At 41.7% G+C, this 20,940-nt stretch overlaps 2 protein-coding genes and 1 long non-coding RNA gene across 3 annotated transcripts; 1 reads left to right on the forward strand and 2 right to left on the reverse strand.

Moving 5' to 3' along the window:
• Nucleotides 1–6,523: 6,523 nt before the first annotated feature.
• On the reverse strand, nt 6,524–18,599 carry LOC121274570. Its single transcript, XR_005942262.1, has 3 exons — nt 18,118–18,599; nt 17,678–17,740; nt 6,524–11,034 (listed from the first exon to the last, which is right to left on the reverse strand). It is a non-coding gene; the product is annotated as an uncharacterized LOC121274570 (long non-coding RNA).
• Nucleotides 18,600–19,387: 788 nt separating this feature from the next.
• LOC121274561 (histone H4-like) lies at nt 19,388–19,996 on the forward strand. Its single transcript, XM_041181901.1, has one exon. It carries the CDS (start codon nt 19,432–19,434, stop codon nt 19,741–19,743), a length of 312 nt encoding a protein of 103 aa, XP_041037835.1. The 5' UTR covers nt 19,388–19,431; the 3' UTR covers nt 19,744–19,996.
• Nucleotides 19,997–20,420: 424 nt separating this feature from the next.
• LOC121274538 (histone H2A-like) lies at nt 20,421–20,813 on the reverse strand. Its single transcript, XM_041181877.1, has one exon. It carries the CDS (start codon nt 20,811–20,813, stop codon nt 20,421–20,423), a length of 393 nt encoding a protein of 130 aa, XP_041037811.1.
• Between the last annotated feature and the right edge of the window lie 127 nt (nt 20,814–20,940).

Raw genomic sequence — 20,940 nt, forward strand, 5'->3', positions numbered from 1 at the left:
TTGAAACTGTGAAGGAGCCGAGAGAGATGTACAGACATCATTAAAAGCTGGTGGACAGAAAGATAAAAATAATGCCTAAGGCTAATAGAATACAAAGTACTGGGAATCATATTACAGGTGCATAAAACTCTGTTTAGGTCAATGGGTTCTGTTCCTGACAACAGGCAGCAGGAGCATTAGATTGGCCTTGTAATGGGAGTGGCAGAATTTCATCAGAGTGATACCAGATTCAAATGACGAGGACAGATTGTAAATACTAGTATTGTAATGCCGTGAATATCAAAGACTAAGGGGTGATCCAACTGAGATGTTTACGGTGCTTTAATGATTTGACAGGGTAGATAGAGGGAAATTATTACCTCTGGTACGACGGGGAGGGGTTGTGCGGTGTTGGGGGGTGGGTTGGTGGGGGAGTGGAGGTGTCCTCACCAAGGGGACTGAGCCTTTAAATTAGAATGAAGCCCTTCAGAGGTAATTTCAGGAAGCACGTCTTCACACAAAGGATGGTGGAAACTTCCTCCCCCAAAAAACTGTCAAAGCTGGGGGTCAACCCATAAGTTCCAAACTGAAATCGATAGTTCTTGTTTGTTTAGTGTTTTAAGGATTACGAAATGAAGAGGGTACATGGAGCAAAAATAAAGACCAGTCATGAGTTCATTAAATGGCAAAACAGACTTGGGGGAAGAATAATTTACTTCTGTTCCTCCACCCTCTCTTCATAAAGAAAAACTAAATCTGGAAGGAAATAAAATGAGGTGTCATCGCTTGTTGTTCCCATTATTCTCTCAACATTGACAATCTCTAGTGCTGAGCTACAATTCCACACACAACTCGTCTCCCAGAAAATTCTACAAAGAAGGAAATTTTCCTCTCCTACCTGCATTTCCCACATTTTGCCAGCTTCCAATCCTTTGATCAGCGTTTGGGAGTTTAAATCCTTAAAAATCGGTCTATTGACCCACTTCCGTCATGATTTTAGGAATAGTCAGGAGGGAGTGGAATTAGAAACCAATTGTTTCCCTCTCGGTTAATATTCTCTCAATGTCTACATGCCACATTGATTGGATGGAGAAGTGAGCTTGTATTAATCCTGTGATGAACAAACCTGCTCCGTGTTACAAGCATTTTCTGTGATTTAGAAAAAAATATAAGGGTGACAATTCCTCATTGAAATACAGGAAATGCTGTTCAAACTGCTCCCAGGTACTTTCATGAGCTGTGAAACAAGAAAACTCCAATTTCCGCACATAATGAAGCCAAGCGGGAGGAGATACCTGTATCTCAATGATCAGATATTGGAGTTGATGAAGAAAGATTTCTGAAGATCAATGTGTTCCTTTTTGAAGCCTGGGAGGGGTTTGGTTTTCTATATTAAACCTTGACCTTTCAGTAAGTTCTTTGTGTGCAGCTGTTTCTGGTGGTGTTACTGAGTCAGGGATGTTGGTCAGGGCAGCAGGAGAATTCACTGTGCTTCTTCAATAGCGCTAGGCAATTTTTCGTCACTTTAAAAACCTGCCACCAGTTATTGCTCAGGATTACACAGTGCTACACCAAGCATATTTACTTAGTGAAATCAATACTTTACACAGAAAGAATTACTTCTTGTCTTGAAAGTATAATAATTTTCATAATATTATTCTGGCTTATTGTGAAATAATTTTATGGGGTAAGTATAGTTGGGTCTGTCTCTGTGTTATGTAATTACATTTGGAGTCAAGCAGACTGATAGATTAAACTCACCAAAAGAATTAGGTGGTTGACATGCGAATGAGTAAATATGAGTACAATCTGGGTTAGCATGTAAGGTGTGAAGGCAGTTTGCATTTTTGGATAAAGGAAGGGATATTTGGATTTCAAAGAGATCTCAGTTAGTTTACAACTAGCCAGATAAGCAAGGCTAAGGAATATGTTTATTTTTCCCAAAGGTTACTGGAAATAGTGGCGACATGGAAGTTTTTTTGATATTGTGAGGATACAATTTCAATGACATATAGGACTTTAGAATTTACATATTAAAAAGAGAGAAACATATAAACAGGGAGAATTAAAGGTTATGTTGAAAAAGGCCATGTAAGATCTAACAGGAGTGTGTGAAATGGCCTGAATGAAGCCTCCAACATTTTTGCATAATTCTGCTGTCTAACTAAATGGGAGTTGCAGAAAAGCCATAAGGCATTCCACTGTACAGAGTATTGCGTTAACTTGCTGAGCCAGCTTTAGTTCTAAAATCTATTGCAGACCTTAAAAGGAGTGTAACTGGGGGCTTCAGGTTAATGAGTAACTTGAGGAGTTATTATGGTGCTTTTTGTAGTCTTATGTATGTGCTTGACATCTTTTACTTTTAATAAACATATTAATTTAATTTTTAAAATTTCTAAATGCCCTGTCAGACCTATTGCTCCTGAATTCAGTGCACACATCTTGCAATGAATACAAATTGCAAAAGCCTTGAGATAACACGACCAAGCATCCCTCGTGGGATTGGTCCACCTGGTACACATCTTCTGCTACATCATAACTGTCCCTCACACACTCTGATCAATTAACGCCTGTACCCTTTATTGCTGATGGATTTCTTGTCATTTTGAATCCCACCTGAGTTGAGTTTTAAGTCAGATTTCATGTTTTCTGGAAAATGAAACTGATTCAGGGCAAAGGAACAGATACATTCTGTCAGAAAGGGGCAGCTAATTTCTGCACAGGAAACACCCACAAACAACAATGTGAACATGCTTTGGGCTGATGATTCAGTGCTCGGGGGCATAACTCCGCTGCTCGTGTGTCTTTGGCACAGTGCCTAGAGGGTCACTTATGATAAAATAAGAGGATGGGCAGGGCCTTGGTTTATCATTATTTAAGAACAGCACCTACAATAGTGCAGCCCTCCCTCAATACAGTAGTGGAGTGTCAAACTTCCTTGTTACACACAAATTCTGGCACGGGTTTTGGGGACATACACTTATGTTTCAAAGCCAAATGTGACCAAATCAGCTCAACTGAAAGTTTTTAACAAATCGCCCAATCCACAGCTACAGGACCGGGGCAATTATGAGGCCATCGCCTGGCAGGTCACGTGACAGATGGGGCCACACTGCATCACCACCAGGTTTGTAACTTGATTGAAACCTAAAATACTATCACAATAACGTGTCAAATAAATCTGTCATCTGCTTGACAACACAGCAGTAACACCTTCTGCATGACCACGAGGAGAGCTAGGGAGGCATGCACAAAACTAAATCCTTTAATAAAATAGTTCAAAAAACCATTTAGACTGAAATCCTGTGAGGAAAAGTGAAGTTATTATTGAGAACTCCACTCAGAGAGCTTCCTTGGACAGGAGAGAAATGAGGCGAAGAATCTGAGTAAATCGACACCAACAAACAAGTTGACATCAAAACTGGATCAACTCCTTTGAAGATTATTGTGTAAAAGCTGAGACTTCAGTGCAGCATCTGTTGACCAAGTAGAGATGTTGCCTGGATAAACTGACAGGGTTTATTGAACTGAGTGAAATAGACAGATCTTTGCAGATAAACTCAATTATCTCTAGATTTTTAATTGAAAACTTCCAGTTTGTTGAAAGATGGAATCCATATAAATTATAATTACAGTACAAATGAGTTGATAATTCAAACACAAAAGTTACTTTCCGGTAAGTTAAGTGGGACAATTTAATTACATCCAAGAACTCAATTGACCTGCGAGCTCAAACACAGAAAAAGTAAATTGCAGAGTGAAGAGGTTATAATGTGATAAAAATAAAAAACTGTGGATGCTGGAAATCCAAAACAAAAACAGAATTACCTGGAAAACTCAGCAGGTCTGGCAGCATCGGCGGAGAAGAAAAGAGTTGACGTTTCGAGTTCTGTTTAAGGGTCATGAGGACTCGAAACATCAACTCTTTTCATCTCCACCGATGCTGCCAGACCTGCTGAGTTTTTCCAGGTAATTCTGTTTTTGTTTTAGTTTATAATGTGGATTTGTTGAAAGTGGGAATTAGGTGCAGAGGGGGAATAGCTGCTGTGTAAATTAAACCGAGAGATAACAGCAAAGGTACAAGCCAGAAGGAGCGGAACATTCTAAATTATGAAAACTTTACTTAAACAGGCAGCTTATTTCAGTGTAATTTTGGAAAAGCTGAGAGCTGTTGCCTACACATCCAGTGCTTTGTGGGAAATCCGAAAACAGGCTAATGATAAATGTCAGATTCATAATAAATTAGAGAACCAAGCAGAATACAAAAAGTACAGAGAAGATCTCAAAAGGGAAACTTGAACAGCAGATAGAATGTGTGAGAAAAGATTAGCAGGTGACACTGAAGACTATTACCAAGAAATGGGCAGGCAATGAAAGGGAGGCTGTGGAGGCAGAGGAGATGGCTGAAGTTCTACGTGGCAGGAGATATTAAATGACAAAAGAATTGGTGTTGCAAGGCAAAAGGGAGAGTTAAAGGAATACGTAACAAAAGCAATGATGTGTCGAAAAGAGGTGTAAATGGAAAAATGAGGAGCAGCTGCCATCCAAAAGCAAAAACAAATGACAGAAAAATGAGGTTTAAACCAAATGTGAAAAAATAATCAAAATAGGGACAGAGGTTACAGTACAAAGAAAGTTAAAGATTGGAGCAGCGGTAGGCCATTCAGCCCTTCAAGCGTATTCTGCCATTAAACACGATCATGGCTGATCTGATTGTGGCCTCAACTCCACTTTCCTGTCTGTCTCCCACAACCCTTGACTCCTTCGTAGAATCTAACTCAGCCTTGAATATATTTAATGATCCAGCCTCCACCGCTTTCTTGGGAAGATAATTCAAAGACTAACGATACTTTGAAAATAAATAACTCCTCATCTCCATCGTAAATAGGGGACCCATTATTTTATAAACTGTGCACCCTAGTTCACACTGCAATTGTAATTCTTAGCACAATTGGGATTGTTTATTAAGTGTTTTCCAATTGCAGAATGAGAGCATGTAGTAATGAACTGACTAGTGGAGTATATGGTAGGATTTTCCCTCATGGTTCACTGTGTCCACGTATGCATGGGCTACCAAAGACTCAGAAAAGTGATTTCCCTTTACATCCTATCTCATCTCTGACTGACTCTTCACAACATGAATTGGCCAAATGGTTGAGTGAGTTACTGCAAACAGTTCTGAGCGAGTTTTCCACATACATGGTGAAGGGATTCTTCTCCTTTGTGAAGCCCATACAGGACTTGCATATCGATAGCAATGACATGTGCATGTGCTTGTTGCTTGTTTGACATTGCTAGCCTCTTGATTAAGGTGCTAGTCAAGGAAGCCATTCACATTTGAACTACGTCATTATTTATGATGATCTGGTCTCACTGCCATTGTCTGAATCTGTATTCATTGAACATATGAACTCAGCAACTCAAGAAGTTAATTTCAGTTTTAATGACATCATGTATGCCCAAAGAGATAATGTTGCCATGGGACACCATCTAGGCCTAGCTCTTGTAAACATCTTTGCCCATTTCCACAAGAAACGTGTCTTCAATGAAATGACCCCGAACATCCTATCCCTTTCATGTCTCTGATACATTAGTTACACATTTTCTATATCTGCATCTGCAGCTACAATTAAAAAAAAAATCCTGTGACACCTTAATGGGCTCTAACCTGTTCTATTCTCATTGAAATTGACCAGTCAAACGAGCCCCCTTTCCTCAATGTACTACATGAGGAATCTGCCAATGCGTTCTCTACTACTGTCTACTGCTAGCTCACCTCCACTGTTGGGATTCCTACAGTTCCATGTGGTATAAGATAAGTCTTGTCGGCAAACTGATAGGTAGGGACCAGGCCATATGCTAATCATGCAACATGATGCCTAAATTAGGCACTTCAAAGCTATCCTGCAGAATAACGGCACCGTCGATCAAATAATTGCTCACTGTGTATCACACAAACTCAACAATGGCCCTAAGCCCACCACTTTATTTTCTGAAAAGTGTCCATTCTACCACAGATAACACTGAAATGTTTAAGGTATCTAAAAAACGTGAACAACTAATAAAGCTACCCGTTTCACAATGCTACTATGCAGCAGCGACACGAGTGGCATTCTCCACTAACAGGATGCTGCTGTCAAGACTAAATCTATGTTCTGCCAACAACACAAATACCTAATGTTGTATATGAATTTCAGTGTCAGTGTGATGTGAGGTCTGTGGCCATATGCCCCAATGACTGTTGGATCGTACCAAACAGCTTAGGCCTTCAGCTCTTCACAACAGGCAAAGTACTGAGCATACCCACCAAGATCCTGCTTGAAGAGCTCAGAACATAGTGTCCAACATTGGGTGTGATTTCACAGAAGGAGAATACTTACTGACCAATCCTGATTGTGCTAAGAATTACACGAACAACTGTTACGATCTGGCTGATGGTAAAACTGGATAAGTCAGTTCCCAGAGTGAAACCTGGCTTGATAGAACCCAACATGTGTAGGATGTGAGAAAAGATTCTGAAGAAATTCACAGGTATTTGCTCATGAACTTTGAACACAAATAATAAAATATTTATTAAAACAAGAAAAAACAAACTACATTAACCAGACAAAACAGTCAGAAAGATCTCAATACAAACAAAAGAAGGTGATTCAATTTCCCAATATTCCTTTGCCCAGCAATATCTTTACAGATGGATAAACCAGTGAAGAGTTACCACGGGCTTGTCACAAAGGCTTCTTTCTTGGGGCTGGCACACGTGCAAACTGTTTTCTTCTGGTGAATTCTTGAGCATTCACTTGATCCTTCTCAACCAAGACTTATCTCACCCAAAATAACTGCACTTCATACTCACTGTTTCAGTAGCAACATCACCGAACTGATCACGACAGTGAGTCCTATAACTGACTCTGCAGTTAACTATTGTCCCAGTAGCCTAAGAAAAGCTTGGTGGACAATCATTCCCTGATTCCTTCCCAGGGAAATGCCTGGAGCAATCAGAGTCCATTTGGCTGTTAGAAATAAGACAAAAGCTTGGCAGTTAACTCTTCCCTGTTGCATTCCCATGGCAACGCCTCTACCAATCAGTAAATATTTGTCAACCAATCAGCACCCCCTTCTCATGCAGTATAAATTTTTGTTCCCTTTGAGATTTGGTATACTTGTATCTGTTCTGAAAGTTAATGTCTTTTCAATGAGTTATTTAAGGTTTGTTAACATAACATGAATTAGCTTAGGAAAAGAAGGTATTATTTGTCGTTGAGCACATATACATAGAGGTTAGCTGGGAAATAGGGTTGTGAAGCAGCAGAGCTGTGAGACTAAACATGTAAATAAAATCTCTCGATAAATACAAACTCTGTGTCTTGGCTCAGCTTCATCAACTGGTTTGGATCCCATTAACACTGAAGAGGGCAAGACAAAAATCTTTGACATCAGGTCCCTTTTTTCAGGAACACTCACGTTCTGCATTCCTAAGTGACAATTTCTACATAAATCTGTTACACGTCCAGTTCAATAAATTGTCATGATCTGAAGCCACAGGTGCTTCCAGATCTGCTGTGTATTTCCAGCATTTCCTGGGTTTATTTCAGATTCCAGCATCCAGAATATTTTGCTTTTATATTTCTATTGTATTATTGATTGTTACTGTGGGATAAATTTTATATCTGCCTGGCCCTTGCACTGTGTCTGTGTCGGATATGAGGTGCACATGTCAGTCTCTAACAAAGATGTGTGCCTATGGAAAAGGACTGCCTGTGCAGACAGTTCCTACCCTGATTCTTACAACTCCTCCCACACCAAGTGAGATCAGACAGATACAGGCCCCCTTGCACAGATACAGAAAGATGTCACACAGACACTAGTATTAGTCTAATTTCCAAATCTTTGGAAATATGTGAAGGTTCTAGAAAGAGTGCAGAAAAGCTTTACAAGAATGGTTGTAAGGGTGATGGGCTTTAGTTCCATGGAGAGATTCGAGAAGTTGTGGTTACTCTCCTCAAAAAGGCATCGATTTATGGTGGTTGGCAAAAGTACTAATGGAGATATCGGGAAAAATGTTTTTATGCAGGAAGTCATTAGGAACTGCAACTCATTGCCAGAGAATGTGCTAGAGACAGGAGAAAGTGGGGTTGTCAAAAGGGAATTGGATAAGCACCTGAAGGGAAAAGGTTTACCAGGTTGTGGTGAAAGGGCTGGGGATCAGAAGTAGCTGAGTGGCTCTGGTGGAGAATGACCACAGACACGAAGGGCCGAATGGCCTCTTGCTGTGCTGTAACTATCTAAGCTTGTATGTATTTAAGTGTAGGATTCATTCTGTCTCACTATCTCTCTGGTAAAGGATTTGAGTGGCTGATTCATTATGTATCTGTCAGTCTCTAGCGATGTGTGTGTATGTATGATTCACTCTTTATTGCTGTCTCTGGTACACTGTGTGAGTCTGAGGCTCATTATGTATCTAACAAACTCTGAAACACTTTGGAAGTCGGTGTTCATTCTACCCAGAATATACTTCATTGGGCTATCTGGTCGAATTGGTACATTATTCCACAAGATACTCCACCCAGAATACTTCATGTACCATTATCTGCTGATCCATGAAATCCACTCTCCCTCCTATACTTACCTAGCTTTCCCTTAAATACAGCTGCGCTAATCGACTCAACTGCTCAAGACGACAACAACTTCCAAATTCTACAGATTCCATAAGTTGTATTGAATTTTTTTTTATCGGATTTAATACTCATATCTCTGTGTCGACCCTATCACATCTCATCACTTATTCCTCACATTGGCCTGTTTCTGCAACATCAACAGTTTATGTGAATTCCCTCCGCTCTGTTGCAGTTCTGGGTTCTGGCCAGTAGATGTCAGCACACTCTGCTAGGTCGAAGTTTACAGATCAGAGATGGACAAAACAGGCAAGAATTGTTCACAATATATTGGGAGGGGAAGGGATTTATCCTGTATCTGTCACTCACTGGTGCTTTGTGAAAGACACTCTGAACCTGTCAGTCTTGTTTACCGTATGTGAGTGTGGATACATTCCCTGTGGAACTGTAGATGAATGTTGAATTCATTCTACTTCTGTTGATGTCTGGTACAATATATCTGAGTCACAGTCAGTCTGTATCTTGCATTTCCAGGTGCTGCAAGAGTGTTGGGTCACATTTTGAGCCTGGCAGTGGAATGGTACATGAGCAATGGATGTGTTCTATAAGTCACTTTCTGGTATTGCAAGTGAGCTTGGTACTCACTCTGAATTTCTTAATGGTGGTGGTGGTTTGTGAGTGTGCATGTGTTTCACTCTTTGCCAGTCAGTGCTACTGTATGTGAACGTGGAAACCATTCAGGATCTGATTGTCTCTGGCATTCCTGGGAGTGAAGTTTCAGTCTGCATTTGCAATTCACTGGAACTGTGTATGAGTTTGGCAGGCATTCTGATCTGTCACTAGGGGAGTAGGTGAGTGTAGGATTCATATTGCAAATTTCATTTTCTGGCACTCTATAGGAACTGGGGTTGATTTTGTACCTGAATGTCCCTGGTGTTCTTTTTGAGCATGACAAAAATATATATCTGTCAGGCTCTCCTAATGTGTGAGTGTGGGTTTAATTCTGGATCTGTCAATGGCATTCTATGTCTGTGGTATTGTTATGTAGGTTGGGAATCATATGGATCTATCCGTCCCTTGTGCTGTTTGTGAGCATGAGATTCATTCTGTATCTGTCAGTGGGAGTAATTCTGTATCTGTCAGTGTCTGCTACTGTATGAAATTGTGTGATTCAGTTGGCATATTTCATTCACTGGTATTGTATATGTAAGTGGATTTATCGTGTGTCTGTGTGTGTGCGTGTGGACTTTCATTTGTTTCTGTCAGCACTTGTTACTTTATGTGACTGTTGGAACCTTTCTACAGTCTCTCAATGGTACAATTGGTATCATGCACACTCAAATAATGTGAGTGCAGTGAACAGCTTGTGTCTCAGCATCTGGCACTGAACATGCATTTGAGAATCATTCTCTATTTGTCAGTCTCTGGTACTCTGGGTGGGAATGGGATTTATCGTGTAACCTTCAGTATCTGGGACTGTTTGTAAGATTGTGTTAATTGTATATAAATTTCCAGCATAGCCACAGGCCACTAATGTTAAGCAAATCATATGTGGGAGTTTTGACCTAATATTAAATCTTTGTCACTTTGAACACAATTGGGAAAGATAATGCATCCTTCAATCTGATACTGGATTGGTGCGTAAGTGTAACTCAAGTTGTACTAATCGATTTGATCTGTGACATTCAGTCTGATTCTGAGTAAGAACTTTGACATGGATGTAAAATGGAGCTCAGTCTGGAATTGTTACAGTATTTCCATTTGACACTGTGTGAGGATGGAGGATTAGTACGTAATCTATAACTCAATTCATATTCATCAAATTGATATTGTATCTTTTAGTTTCATAATCAGGGTGAGTTTTAAACTAGAAACTGAATTTCTGTCTCAGTTTATACTAGCTTTCAGGATATCTCAAACTGATAATGTACTTGAGATTTGAACTTGTATCTCAGGTATATGTCAGGACACATTATGGGAATTAACAGTGCAATTTACAAACTCATGACATGTGCGAAAATTGGACTGGTAATTAACATGATCTCAGCTTGCATCATTAATGTTAAGCCTGTAAGCTTGTAACTGGAAACATGTCAGTTTCATCTGATATTTAACTTGTAGCGAAGGCAGCACTATTGTGGGATTGACCCAGTGATAATGTGATAGCGGGTGAGAATTTGGACTTGGATTTATGCACATTCCCGTCTGTGGGTGACATGGATACAACATCTACCTCTCCGGCTCTGTTTGATTCGTGGATGGAAAATGACTCTGGAAGTATTTATGCTGCCTGAGACTGTGAAACTGATGACCTGTCTGTGTCTCTGTGCTCTGTCAGTGATAATGTACATACTGTGTGTGAGAAGGAGCTGGCAGGAATCTTCATTCTAATTTGGCTGGAGGAAACATCACATTTATTCTGGTTCCTTCAATGATTTGCCTGCTGGAAAAAAGTATGTTTTAGAATTCATGTACAGGTGAGGTATAAGATACTGACTCCATGAGTTTAATTGCTCTATCAATAATCATTATGAATGGTCTGGGAGTCTAGGAAGAGTGCCCTCTGCAGTTACCATCACCATGAAGCAGTCTGGGAAGTGTGTCCTTAAATTCAGGCCAGTGGTCAGGGACAGGAGGGTGTGACTATGAGTGAGGCAGGTAGAGGAATCCAGGAAGGTAGCACTTCAGGAGCCTCAGTCCTTGTCCTTAACCCACAGGTTCGAGATTCTTGCTCCCTGTGGGGACGAGAGCGGGGACTGTAGGGAGGATGAGCAAACTGACCATAGCACCATGGCACAGGGAGCCATTCAAGTGGGGGAGAAAAGAGAAATGTAGTTGTACTTGGGGATAGTATAGTTAGGGGAATGATACTGTTCTCTGTAGCCAGGATCGAGAGTCCCGAAGGCTGTGTTGCCTACCTGGTGCCAGGGTTAGGGATATCTCATCTGGGCTGCAGAGAAACTTGGAGTGGGTGGGGAAAGATCAAGTTGTCGTGGTCCATGGAAGCACCAACGATATAGGTAGAACAAGGAAAGAGGTTCTGCTGAGGGAATACAAGCAGCTATGGGCTAAATTAAAAAGCAGAACCAAAATGGTAATAATCTCCAGATTCCTACCTGAGCCACGAGTTAATTGGTATCAGGTCAATAAGATTAAAGAGGTGAATATGTGGCTCAAAGTTTGCTGTGGGAGAAATAGGTTTGAATTCATGAGACATTGGCACTAGTACTGGGGAAAGAGGGAGCTATTCCATTCGGATCAGCTCCACTTTAATCAGGCTGGGACCAGTGTCCTGGTGAATCGCATAACTAGGGTTATAGATGGGGCTTTAAACTAAATAGGTTGGGGGGGGGGGGGGTTCATTTGCATGGAAATATAAAAATTCAAACAAAGAGGGTAAGTGTGCAGGATAGTGACGAGGCTAATTGTTCCCAAAACATGATAGGAAGGGACAGAGTGTGTGAACACCATATTGCACCAAAGAATCAAATAAGAGTAGGGAAAATTGGCAACAGGGCAAACTTAAAGATTTTGTATCTGAATGTGCGTAGCATTCGGAATAAAAATAATGAGTTAAAAACACAAATCGAGATAAATAGGTATGACTTGGTGGCGATTACTGAGACGTGGTTACAGGGAGAACTGGTATGTGAGCTGAATATCCAAGGGTACTCAGTGTTTCAGAAGAATAGGCAGGAAGGAAAGGATGTGATGTATGTTTTGTTAGTAAAGGAAGAGATCAGTGCTATAGTGAGGAATCAAAAAGGCACTGGAGAGCAAGACATAGAGTCAGTCTGGGTAGAAATAAGAAATAGCAAGGAAAAGAAATCCCTGGTGGGAGCAACCTTAGGTCCCCAAACAATGGTTCAGCAGTAAGGCACAGTATAAACCAGGAAATACTAGGAGCATGTAAGAAAGGCACGGCAATAATCATGGGTGATTTAAATATGCATATAGACTGGGCTTATGAAATTAGTAAGGGTAGCCTCGAGGGAGAGTTCATAGAGTGTATTAGAGATTGTTTCTTGGAGCAATACATTGTGGAACCAACCAGGGAGCAGGCTATTCTGGATTTAGCTTTGTGTAATGAGATGGAATTAATTATTGATCTCAGAATAAAGGATCATCTAGGGAAGAGCAATAAAAAGATGCTAATATTTCCAGTTCAGTCGGAGAGTGAGAAACTTGTGTAAAAAAACTAGTTTTCTGTAGTTAAGCAAATGTAACTGCATAGGCATGAGGGCAGATTTGGCTCTAGTGGACTGGGCAGGAAGACTACAAGGTAGGACAATTGATGAAGAGTGGAAGATATTTAAGGAGATATTATATTCCTCCCAAGTAACATATATTCCAAACAGGAAGAAAGATGGTAAGAGGGGGAAAATGCATCCATGGCTAAGCAAGGAAGTTAAAGATATCATAAAGGCAAAAACTAAGGCATACCAAATTGCAAAGGTCAGATGCAGGCTGGAAGATTGGGAAACATTTAAAGATCAACAATGGGTTACCAAACAAATACTAAAAAGAGCAAAGGTAAATTATGAAAGAAAACTAGTGCAAAAAGTAATAGCTGATAGCAAAAGCTTCTACAAGTATATAAAAGGAAGGAGAGTAGCTAAAGTGAATGGTAGTCCCTTGGGGGATGAGGCTCGGAGTTAATAGTGGGAAACTCAGAAATGGCAGAGACACTTAATCCATATTTTGCCTCAGTTTTCATGGGGAAGGAAACTATTACCACCCCAATAGTAACAGGTAAAGCAGAGGGTATAGAGGAGGGACTTGGAACAATCATCATTGCTAGAGACTGGGCAAACTATTGGGATTAAAGGTTGACAAGTCCCCAGGACCTGATGGCGTACATCCCAGGGCCTTAAAGGAAGCGGCAGTGGAGATAGTGGATGCATTGGCTATAATAGTCCAAAATTCACTGGCTTCTGGAAAGGTTCCAGTGGACTGGAATAATGCTAATATTATTCAAAAAGTGGGGGGAAGCAGAAAGTAGGACACTATAGACCAGTTAGTTTAATGTCTATCAATGGGAAATTGTTGGAATCCATCATGAAGGAAATAGTAATGGGGCATTTGGAAAGTCAAAATGCAATCCATCAGAGTTTTATGAAGAGTAAGTCGTATTTGACTGATTTGCTAGAGTTATTTGAAGATGTGACAAGCAAAGTGGATAATGGGGATCCTGTAGATGTAGTATATCTGAACTTCAAGAAGGCCTTTGATAAGGTGCTGCACAAAAGAATAATACACACGATAAGATCACAGAGAGTTGGGGGTAATATTAGGCTGGATATAGGATTGGCTAACCAACAGAAAACAAGGAGTCAGGTAAATTGGTCTTTTTCTGGATGGCAAGCTGTAACTAGTGGGGTGCCACAGGGTTCGCTCCTTGGGCCCCAACTATTTACAATCTACATGAATGACTTGGATTCAGGGATAGAAGGGACTATAGCTAAGTTTGCAGATGACACCAAAAGAGGTGGGAAAGTAAGTTCCAATGAAGAAATAAGAAATTTACAAATGGATATGGACAGGTGAGGTGAATGGACTAAAATTTGGCAGATGAAATTTAAAGTGGATCAGTGTGAGGTTGTCCATTTTGGTCAGAGGAATAAGAAAATGTATGACTTATCATTTAATTGGAGAGAAACTTCAGAATGCTTCAGTGCAGAGGGATCTGGCTGTCCACATGCATGAATTGCTGAAGGCTAGTATACAGGCACAGCAAGTAATAAGAAAGGCAAATGGATTTTTGGCATTTATTGCTAAGGGAAAAGGGTATAAGAATAGAGAAGTGTTGTGGCAACTTTACAAGGCATTGGTGAGATTGCACCAGGAGTACTGTGCACTGTCTTGGTTCCCTTACTTGAGGAAGGATGTATTCGCATTGGAAGCAGTTCAGAGGTGGTTCACTAGATTGATTCTAGAGATACGGGTCTTGTCTTAAGAGGAGAGATTGAGCAGTTTAGGCCTATACTCACTGGAGTTAAGAAGTGTGAGAGGAGAGCTAATTGAGGTATATAAGATGCTAAAGGGTACAGACAAAGTAGACGTGGAGCACATGTTTCCCCTTGTGGGGCATTCTAGAATGAGAGGCCATAGTTTTAGGCTGAGGTGTGATAGATTTAAATCAGAGATGAGGAGGAATTACTTTCCTCAAAGGGTTGTGAAACAGCTGAATAAATGTAAGGAGGAGATAAACAGATTTTTAATTAGTATTGGTTTGAAAGGTTATGGGGAGAGGGCGGGAAATTGGAACTGAGGCCGAAATGAAATCAGCCATGATTGTATTGAATGGCGGGGCAGGCTCGAGGGGCTGAATTGCCTACTCCTGCTCCTAGTTCTTATGAATGGTTTGAGAGGCTGTAGCCAGATTCTAGCTCTGATTGGACAGACCCTTCTCAATCCAATTCTCAACTAATCAGAGAGCCAGGTAGAAGTAACTGTAAGTTCTGACCAGCTTACATTTTCATATTTGAAAAGCCTGCCAATTTCAGTTCATGTGGGGATAATTCTATTTCCATCAATTTCTGGTACTGAATGCAACTTTGGGGTTCATGCTGTACCTTCTAATTCTGTGACTTGTACATGAGAGGTTTGTTCTGTATCTGTCAATCTCCATTTTTCTTTTTGTGATGGTGGAATTAATTCTCTATCTGCTAATCTTGTTAACATGTGAGAGTGTAGGATTCTCTCTGCATCTGTCACTTGCTGAACTGCATGTGTGTGAGAGATTTATTATGTGTCTGTCAGTCTCTGCTTCTGTATGCAAGTGCTGATATCAATCTATACTGCCCAGTCTCTGCTCTGATCTGTGAGTGTTATCACATTCATTGATTGTCATTGTTGTGGGTGACTGTGGGATTCATTCTGTGATGATCAGCCCTTGGGACTCAGCAAGTGTGAGAGTCAGTTTGCATCTCTCCATCTCTCATCTATTGTCAGGGTAATTCTGTAACTGACATTCATTGGAGCTGTGTTGTTATGGCCTTAATTCTGCATCTGTTAGCCTCTGGTTTGTGATGTGGATTTGGGATATATTCCGTATCTGAGAGACTCTGGTACTGAATGCAAGATTCAATTTAACTTTGTATCTGTCAGTTTTTATGCAAAAGAGTTTGTAATTGTGTATCAGTCTGTCTATGGTACTGTATGTGAGCATGGGATGAATTATGTACCTGTCAGTCAATGGAACTGAAGGTGATTTTGTGATCCATTCCACCTGTCAGTCCCCAGAATTACAAGTGAATGTGGAGCTCATTTGGAAGCAGCCAATATCTGGAAGTGAGTGTGAGTTTGAGGTTAGTTCTGCAGTCATCACTCATTGACTACATGTATGCTTTATTCATTCTGTATGTAACAGTCTCTGGGCCTGTATCCAAATGTTGATTTCTCTCTGTATCTGTCAGTTGTGGGACTGTGAATGAGTGCAGGATGAATTATATGAATGTCATTCTCTGATATTATGTGAGTGTTGGATACGATTTGCTTCAATATATCACTTGTGAAATAAAAAAAAACTGTTCTATTCCGTGCTTCCTTTCAGTTACCTGTAAAGTGCAATATTGTTGTATTCAATCTCTATGTGTCCATCTCTTGTCTTGCATATGGATGTATTATTCTTTCTGTATCAGTAGGTCCCAGGTAATTTACATAAGTGAGATTAATTCTAACACTAACATCTGTGACTGTGGCATTCAATCTTTTGCTGTCCATATCTGGAAATAATTGTGCCGCTGAAGTTGATTTTACTTCTTTCTTCATCTATTACTGTCTGTGAATGAGATTTACTTTGTGCCTGTCAGTCAGTGGCACTTTAAATGACTGCTTTTGACCTATGCCTTATTGTCTTTTTCTGTGTGTAGTCCTGTGGGTTTTTTTCTGTATTTCAGGTTTGATCCTCTGTATAAAGTGGGATTAATTCAGTGTATGTCAGTTTCTGGTGAGTGTGGACATACTTCTGTGTTAGTCAGTCTCTCAAACTGAGCTAGTGTGCATTAATTCAGTTTTCATCACATCTGGCAGACACTGAGGGTGGGAATCATTCAATATCTGTCAGTTTCTGGTATTGTATGTGAATGTGCTGCTCATTCTGTGTTATTGCCTTGTAAAGAGTGTGAGTGAGGGGTTTATTTGTAGCTGTCACTGTGCAATACCGAATGGTATTATGAGTTTCATTCTGCATTTTTCAATCTCTACTGCTCGGTGTGAATGTGTTTATTTTTGGCCGTCAGTCTCAGGTACAATAAGAGAGTCTGGAATTTATTATACCTTTGCCAGTCTCTGGTAGGGTATGTGACAGTGGGCTACATTCTACATCTTTCAATCAATGGCAATGCAAATGAAAGTAGCTTTAATTCTGTATTTGTGAGTCCCTGGATTGAATGTGTATTTGGAATTTGTTGTTCTTATGTCTGTTTCTAGACTTTCATGTGTGAGTGGGGTTCATTCTCAATCTATGTGTCTCTGCCATTGAATGCAAGTGTGGGAGTTTTCTGTATTGGTACTTAACCTGCATCTGAGGCATGATCTACAGGGTACATTCAGTAGTTCTGTGTGAGTTGTGTAATGGTATTAAATTTGTATCCCTGTGAGAACAAATTGAAGTGATATATACGCATCTATCTGATGCATGGTCCATTATGTAGTTCCTGCAGTTTGAAAAAACGGAATTCATACTTTAATTGTACATTCCAGTCTAACACTTTGTGAGATTTTGGAATTGGTATTTAATGTGTACCTCACTCTACATTCTGTGGTAGCAATACATCCTGCATCTTACAATAAGGTAAATGCTGTCTGATGTAATTAATAACTGGTATTTAATTTGTGGCCAAGGTGACACTTGTATTTAAATCAAATAGTAGCTGTGCTTTTGCCCTGGGATTGATGTACCTAGTCCTCAGGTGTACTGGGTTGGAGGGAAATGGAAACAACTTCTCCCACCAATGATCTGTTTGACTCTTATATTGAAAGGGCGCCTCTCAACTTTGGGGTCTATGTCGGTCACTATATGTTTCATTTGGGCCTAAAGACCTGGCAGTATCTCTGGGCTTTGTGAGCGATATTGTACTTACTGTGAGTTGAAAACATCAGGCTGCACTTTCCTTGTTTCGAGGAATCATCCGGTTCCTTCAATTCTTTCCATGCACACAGAAAACATAACTCCATTATCCGAAGAATAGGTGAAGTAGAAGATACAAAAGTGATCAATGTATTTTAAAAATAACTTATTATAATGAACAATCAACAAAGCAAAACTAGCAGCATATCAGTGTCTGACCCCAGCACATTACTGGAACAATCTGTTTCTGCTCATCTGCTATTTTGAGCGATTTTACAACAATTCTACGACATTCAGAAACAACCTGTCTTCTGCACTGCTCGTTGAATTAAATTATCCGATGGAGGAGTGACTTTCGCAGGGGTCAGATTTCTATTTGCTGCTCCCTTTCAACTAACAGTAGACCTGGAAACAAGCAGGCACAGTTTATAATGTGTCTTTCACACGACTCACCTGGTGCCTGAAATTGATCTTCTTTGTGTAACTGGAAACATTGTTACTCTGCGGCTATTTTCCCCGCCATTCTCTGTCCAATAACAAGGGACAGTGGAGACCGGAACTAAGCTAGGAAGCTTCACTCCGGTTTGGGGAGAGAAAGCAGCAATGATCTTCAATGGCGAGTTCTTCTCACTCTGTCCAGACACTGCTCGAGAATGGCCTCTCCCTTCCTCCCCGCTCACTCCATGTTCCGGGAGCAGCTCGTGTTCCAGGGAGCCCATTCAAAACAGCCGCCGTCTCCGCCCCAGCTGCCCGGACACTCAATGCCAATCTCTGAGCATATCTGCGGACGCGGCTCCAAACCGATGCGCTGCTTTAAGCAGATGCTGTTTGTTCACTTCCCTCTGGGGCGGTGATGTCTCCGATCGCTGCTGAATTAAACCCTATTCCGCTCACTGAGTGAATGACACTCTCGGCCATAGTTGGGGGAGGGGTTACGCATGCGCTGTTATCCTCATGGTGACGACACCGGGGACTTATTTCAACAGCGCATGCTCACATCTCCGCCACAATTCAGCTGCTAATCTCAATGGGAATTTTCCCCATTTCACTCTCATCACAGAGAGAACAAAATCTCCGAACCTGTGTCGGCGCGGGGGGCAAGGGGCGTTGGGTGCGAGTGGACGTGTGGCGGTGGTACACTGGGGGCGAAAGGCCGCTTTACAACATCAATTTTAATACAGGAGATTCCCCCAAACAGCTACAATAATGTGTTTGTAAAATGCTGGAACCGTGTGTGTATGAGGATGATGATGTTACTGAGGATGATTCTTGTTATAGAATACAATGTGTTTTGTTCGGAATATTACTGAGTGTTAATTGTACCGAGAGCATATTTCAAAGCTCCGGGTTTGCGGAAACTCCTGACTGAATCCCGGCTTTGTAAGGGTTTGTGTGGAGATCTGTGTCTCGTTTCCATTGGTGATAAACGGGTTGAAATTGGCGGGGTCCTGAGGACTCGAAACGTCAACTCTTTTCTTCTCCGAAGATGCTGCCAGACCTGCTGAGTTTTTCCAGGTAATTCTGTTTTTGTTTTGAAATTGGCGGTTGTAGAAACTGGAGGAGGAGCTGAAAGATCAGGGGCTGTTCTCTCTCTGTCTGTCACTCTGGATCTCTCCTCCCTCCCGCTCTCTGTTTAATCTTCACTCTGTCTCCTCCCCTCCTTGCTCTTACTCCCTTTTCTCAGTCAGGTCGGGGCGGGAACTATAAAAGACGAACGTGAAGCAGCTCGTCTCTCATATTCTGCAGCAAGCTGAGTGAAGAATCGTCATGTCTGGCAGAGGGAAAGGAGGCAAAGGACTAGGGAAAGGTGGAGCAAAGCGGCACCGCAAAGTGCTTCGTGATAATATCCAGGGCATCACCAAACCAGCAATCCACCGCCTGGCTCGCCGTGGCGGTGTCAAACGGATCTCGGGTTTGATCTATGAGGAGACTCGCGGGGTGCTGAAGGTTTTCCTGGAGAATGTGATCAGGGATGCGGTCACCTACACTGAACACGCCAAGCGCAAGACAGTCACTGCCATGGGTGTGGTGTACGCTCTGAAACGCCAGGGCCGCACTCTCTATGGATTCGGCGGCTGAACAACTCGACCCTTTCTACCAAACACAACAAAGGCTCTTTCAAGGGCCACCCAAAACGTCACATTAAGAGCAGTGACCTGGGAACGGGACCGTGAAATCTAAAGATGAATCAGCACAAGTTTAGCATCATTTTGTCCTCTTTCGGACACTAGATCATTTATTAAGTTTGTTGATATCTTAAGTTGGGAGTGGAGCGGTGTATTACCTCCCCAGACCCCACGCTCCCACTCCAATATAGTGGAAAAATGACTCACCCTTTTTCTCTTCGAATCTATTGAATCTTCAATATCTATGATTAAAACCCATACAGTTCATGATGTTTATGTGTGAGACCCGGAACTGTCGGCATTCACGGTCATTTTGCCCATCAATAGCTTTCCACCCGCGTTATAAACAGATTAGGTAAAAAGAATACCAACTGAAAACGGATTATAAGGCATGTCGGGCGATTTCATACTAGTATCCTGTGCAGCAAAGCCAGTATTGTTAACGAAAATGCTGGGAAAACTCAGCAGGTCTGGCAGCATCTGTGTGGGGACAGAGTTACCGTTCCGAATGGGCATTACGCGTCTTCAGAGCCAGAATGAAATGAGTTCAGACAGTGAGCAGCCCTTTCACAGACTCTGTGAGTGGCTCTGAAAAGAGCCTTTGGGTTATTAGATTAAAAAATGTTCTCTTCACTTGGTCTTCGAGCCCGCAGCGGCGCTGGTTTTCTTGGGCAGCAGCACGGCCTGGATATTAGGCAGCACCCCGCCCTGAGCGATGGTCACCCCTCCCAGCAGCTTGTTGAGCTCCTCGTCGTTGCGGACGGCCAGCTGCAGGTGTCTGGGGATGATGCGGGTCTTCTTGTTGTCCCGGGCCGCGTTACCGGCCAGCTCGAGGATTTCAGCCGTCAGATACTCCAGCACAGCAGCCAGATAGACCGGGGCTCCGGCACCCACACGCTCAGCATAGTTGCCCTTTCTCAGGAGCCTGTGAACACGGCCCACCGGGAACTGCAGTCCAGCCCGGGAGGAGCGAGATCTGGCCTTGGAGCGAGCTTTCCCGCCGGTCTTTCCTCTTCCAGACATTTCCACAACTTCACAAACACTTTCACAGAGAATGGGGAAATGTGCTCCCATTCGCTTCTCTTATAGGTTTGGTATGAATGGTGCTGCGGGCATTGCTGATTGGTCACTTTGTGCTGCGTCACATAAT

The sequence above is a fragment of the Carcharodon carcharias genome (genome assembly GCF_017639515.1).
Source record: "Carcharodon carcharias isolate sCarCar2 chromosome 37 unlocalized genomic scaffold, sCarCar2.pri SUPER_37_unloc_1, whole genome shotgun sequence".
In the NCBI taxonomy this organism is placed as follows: domain Eukaryota; kingdom Metazoa; phylum Chordata; class Chondrichthyes; order Lamniformes; family Lamnidae; genus Carcharodon; species Carcharodon carcharias.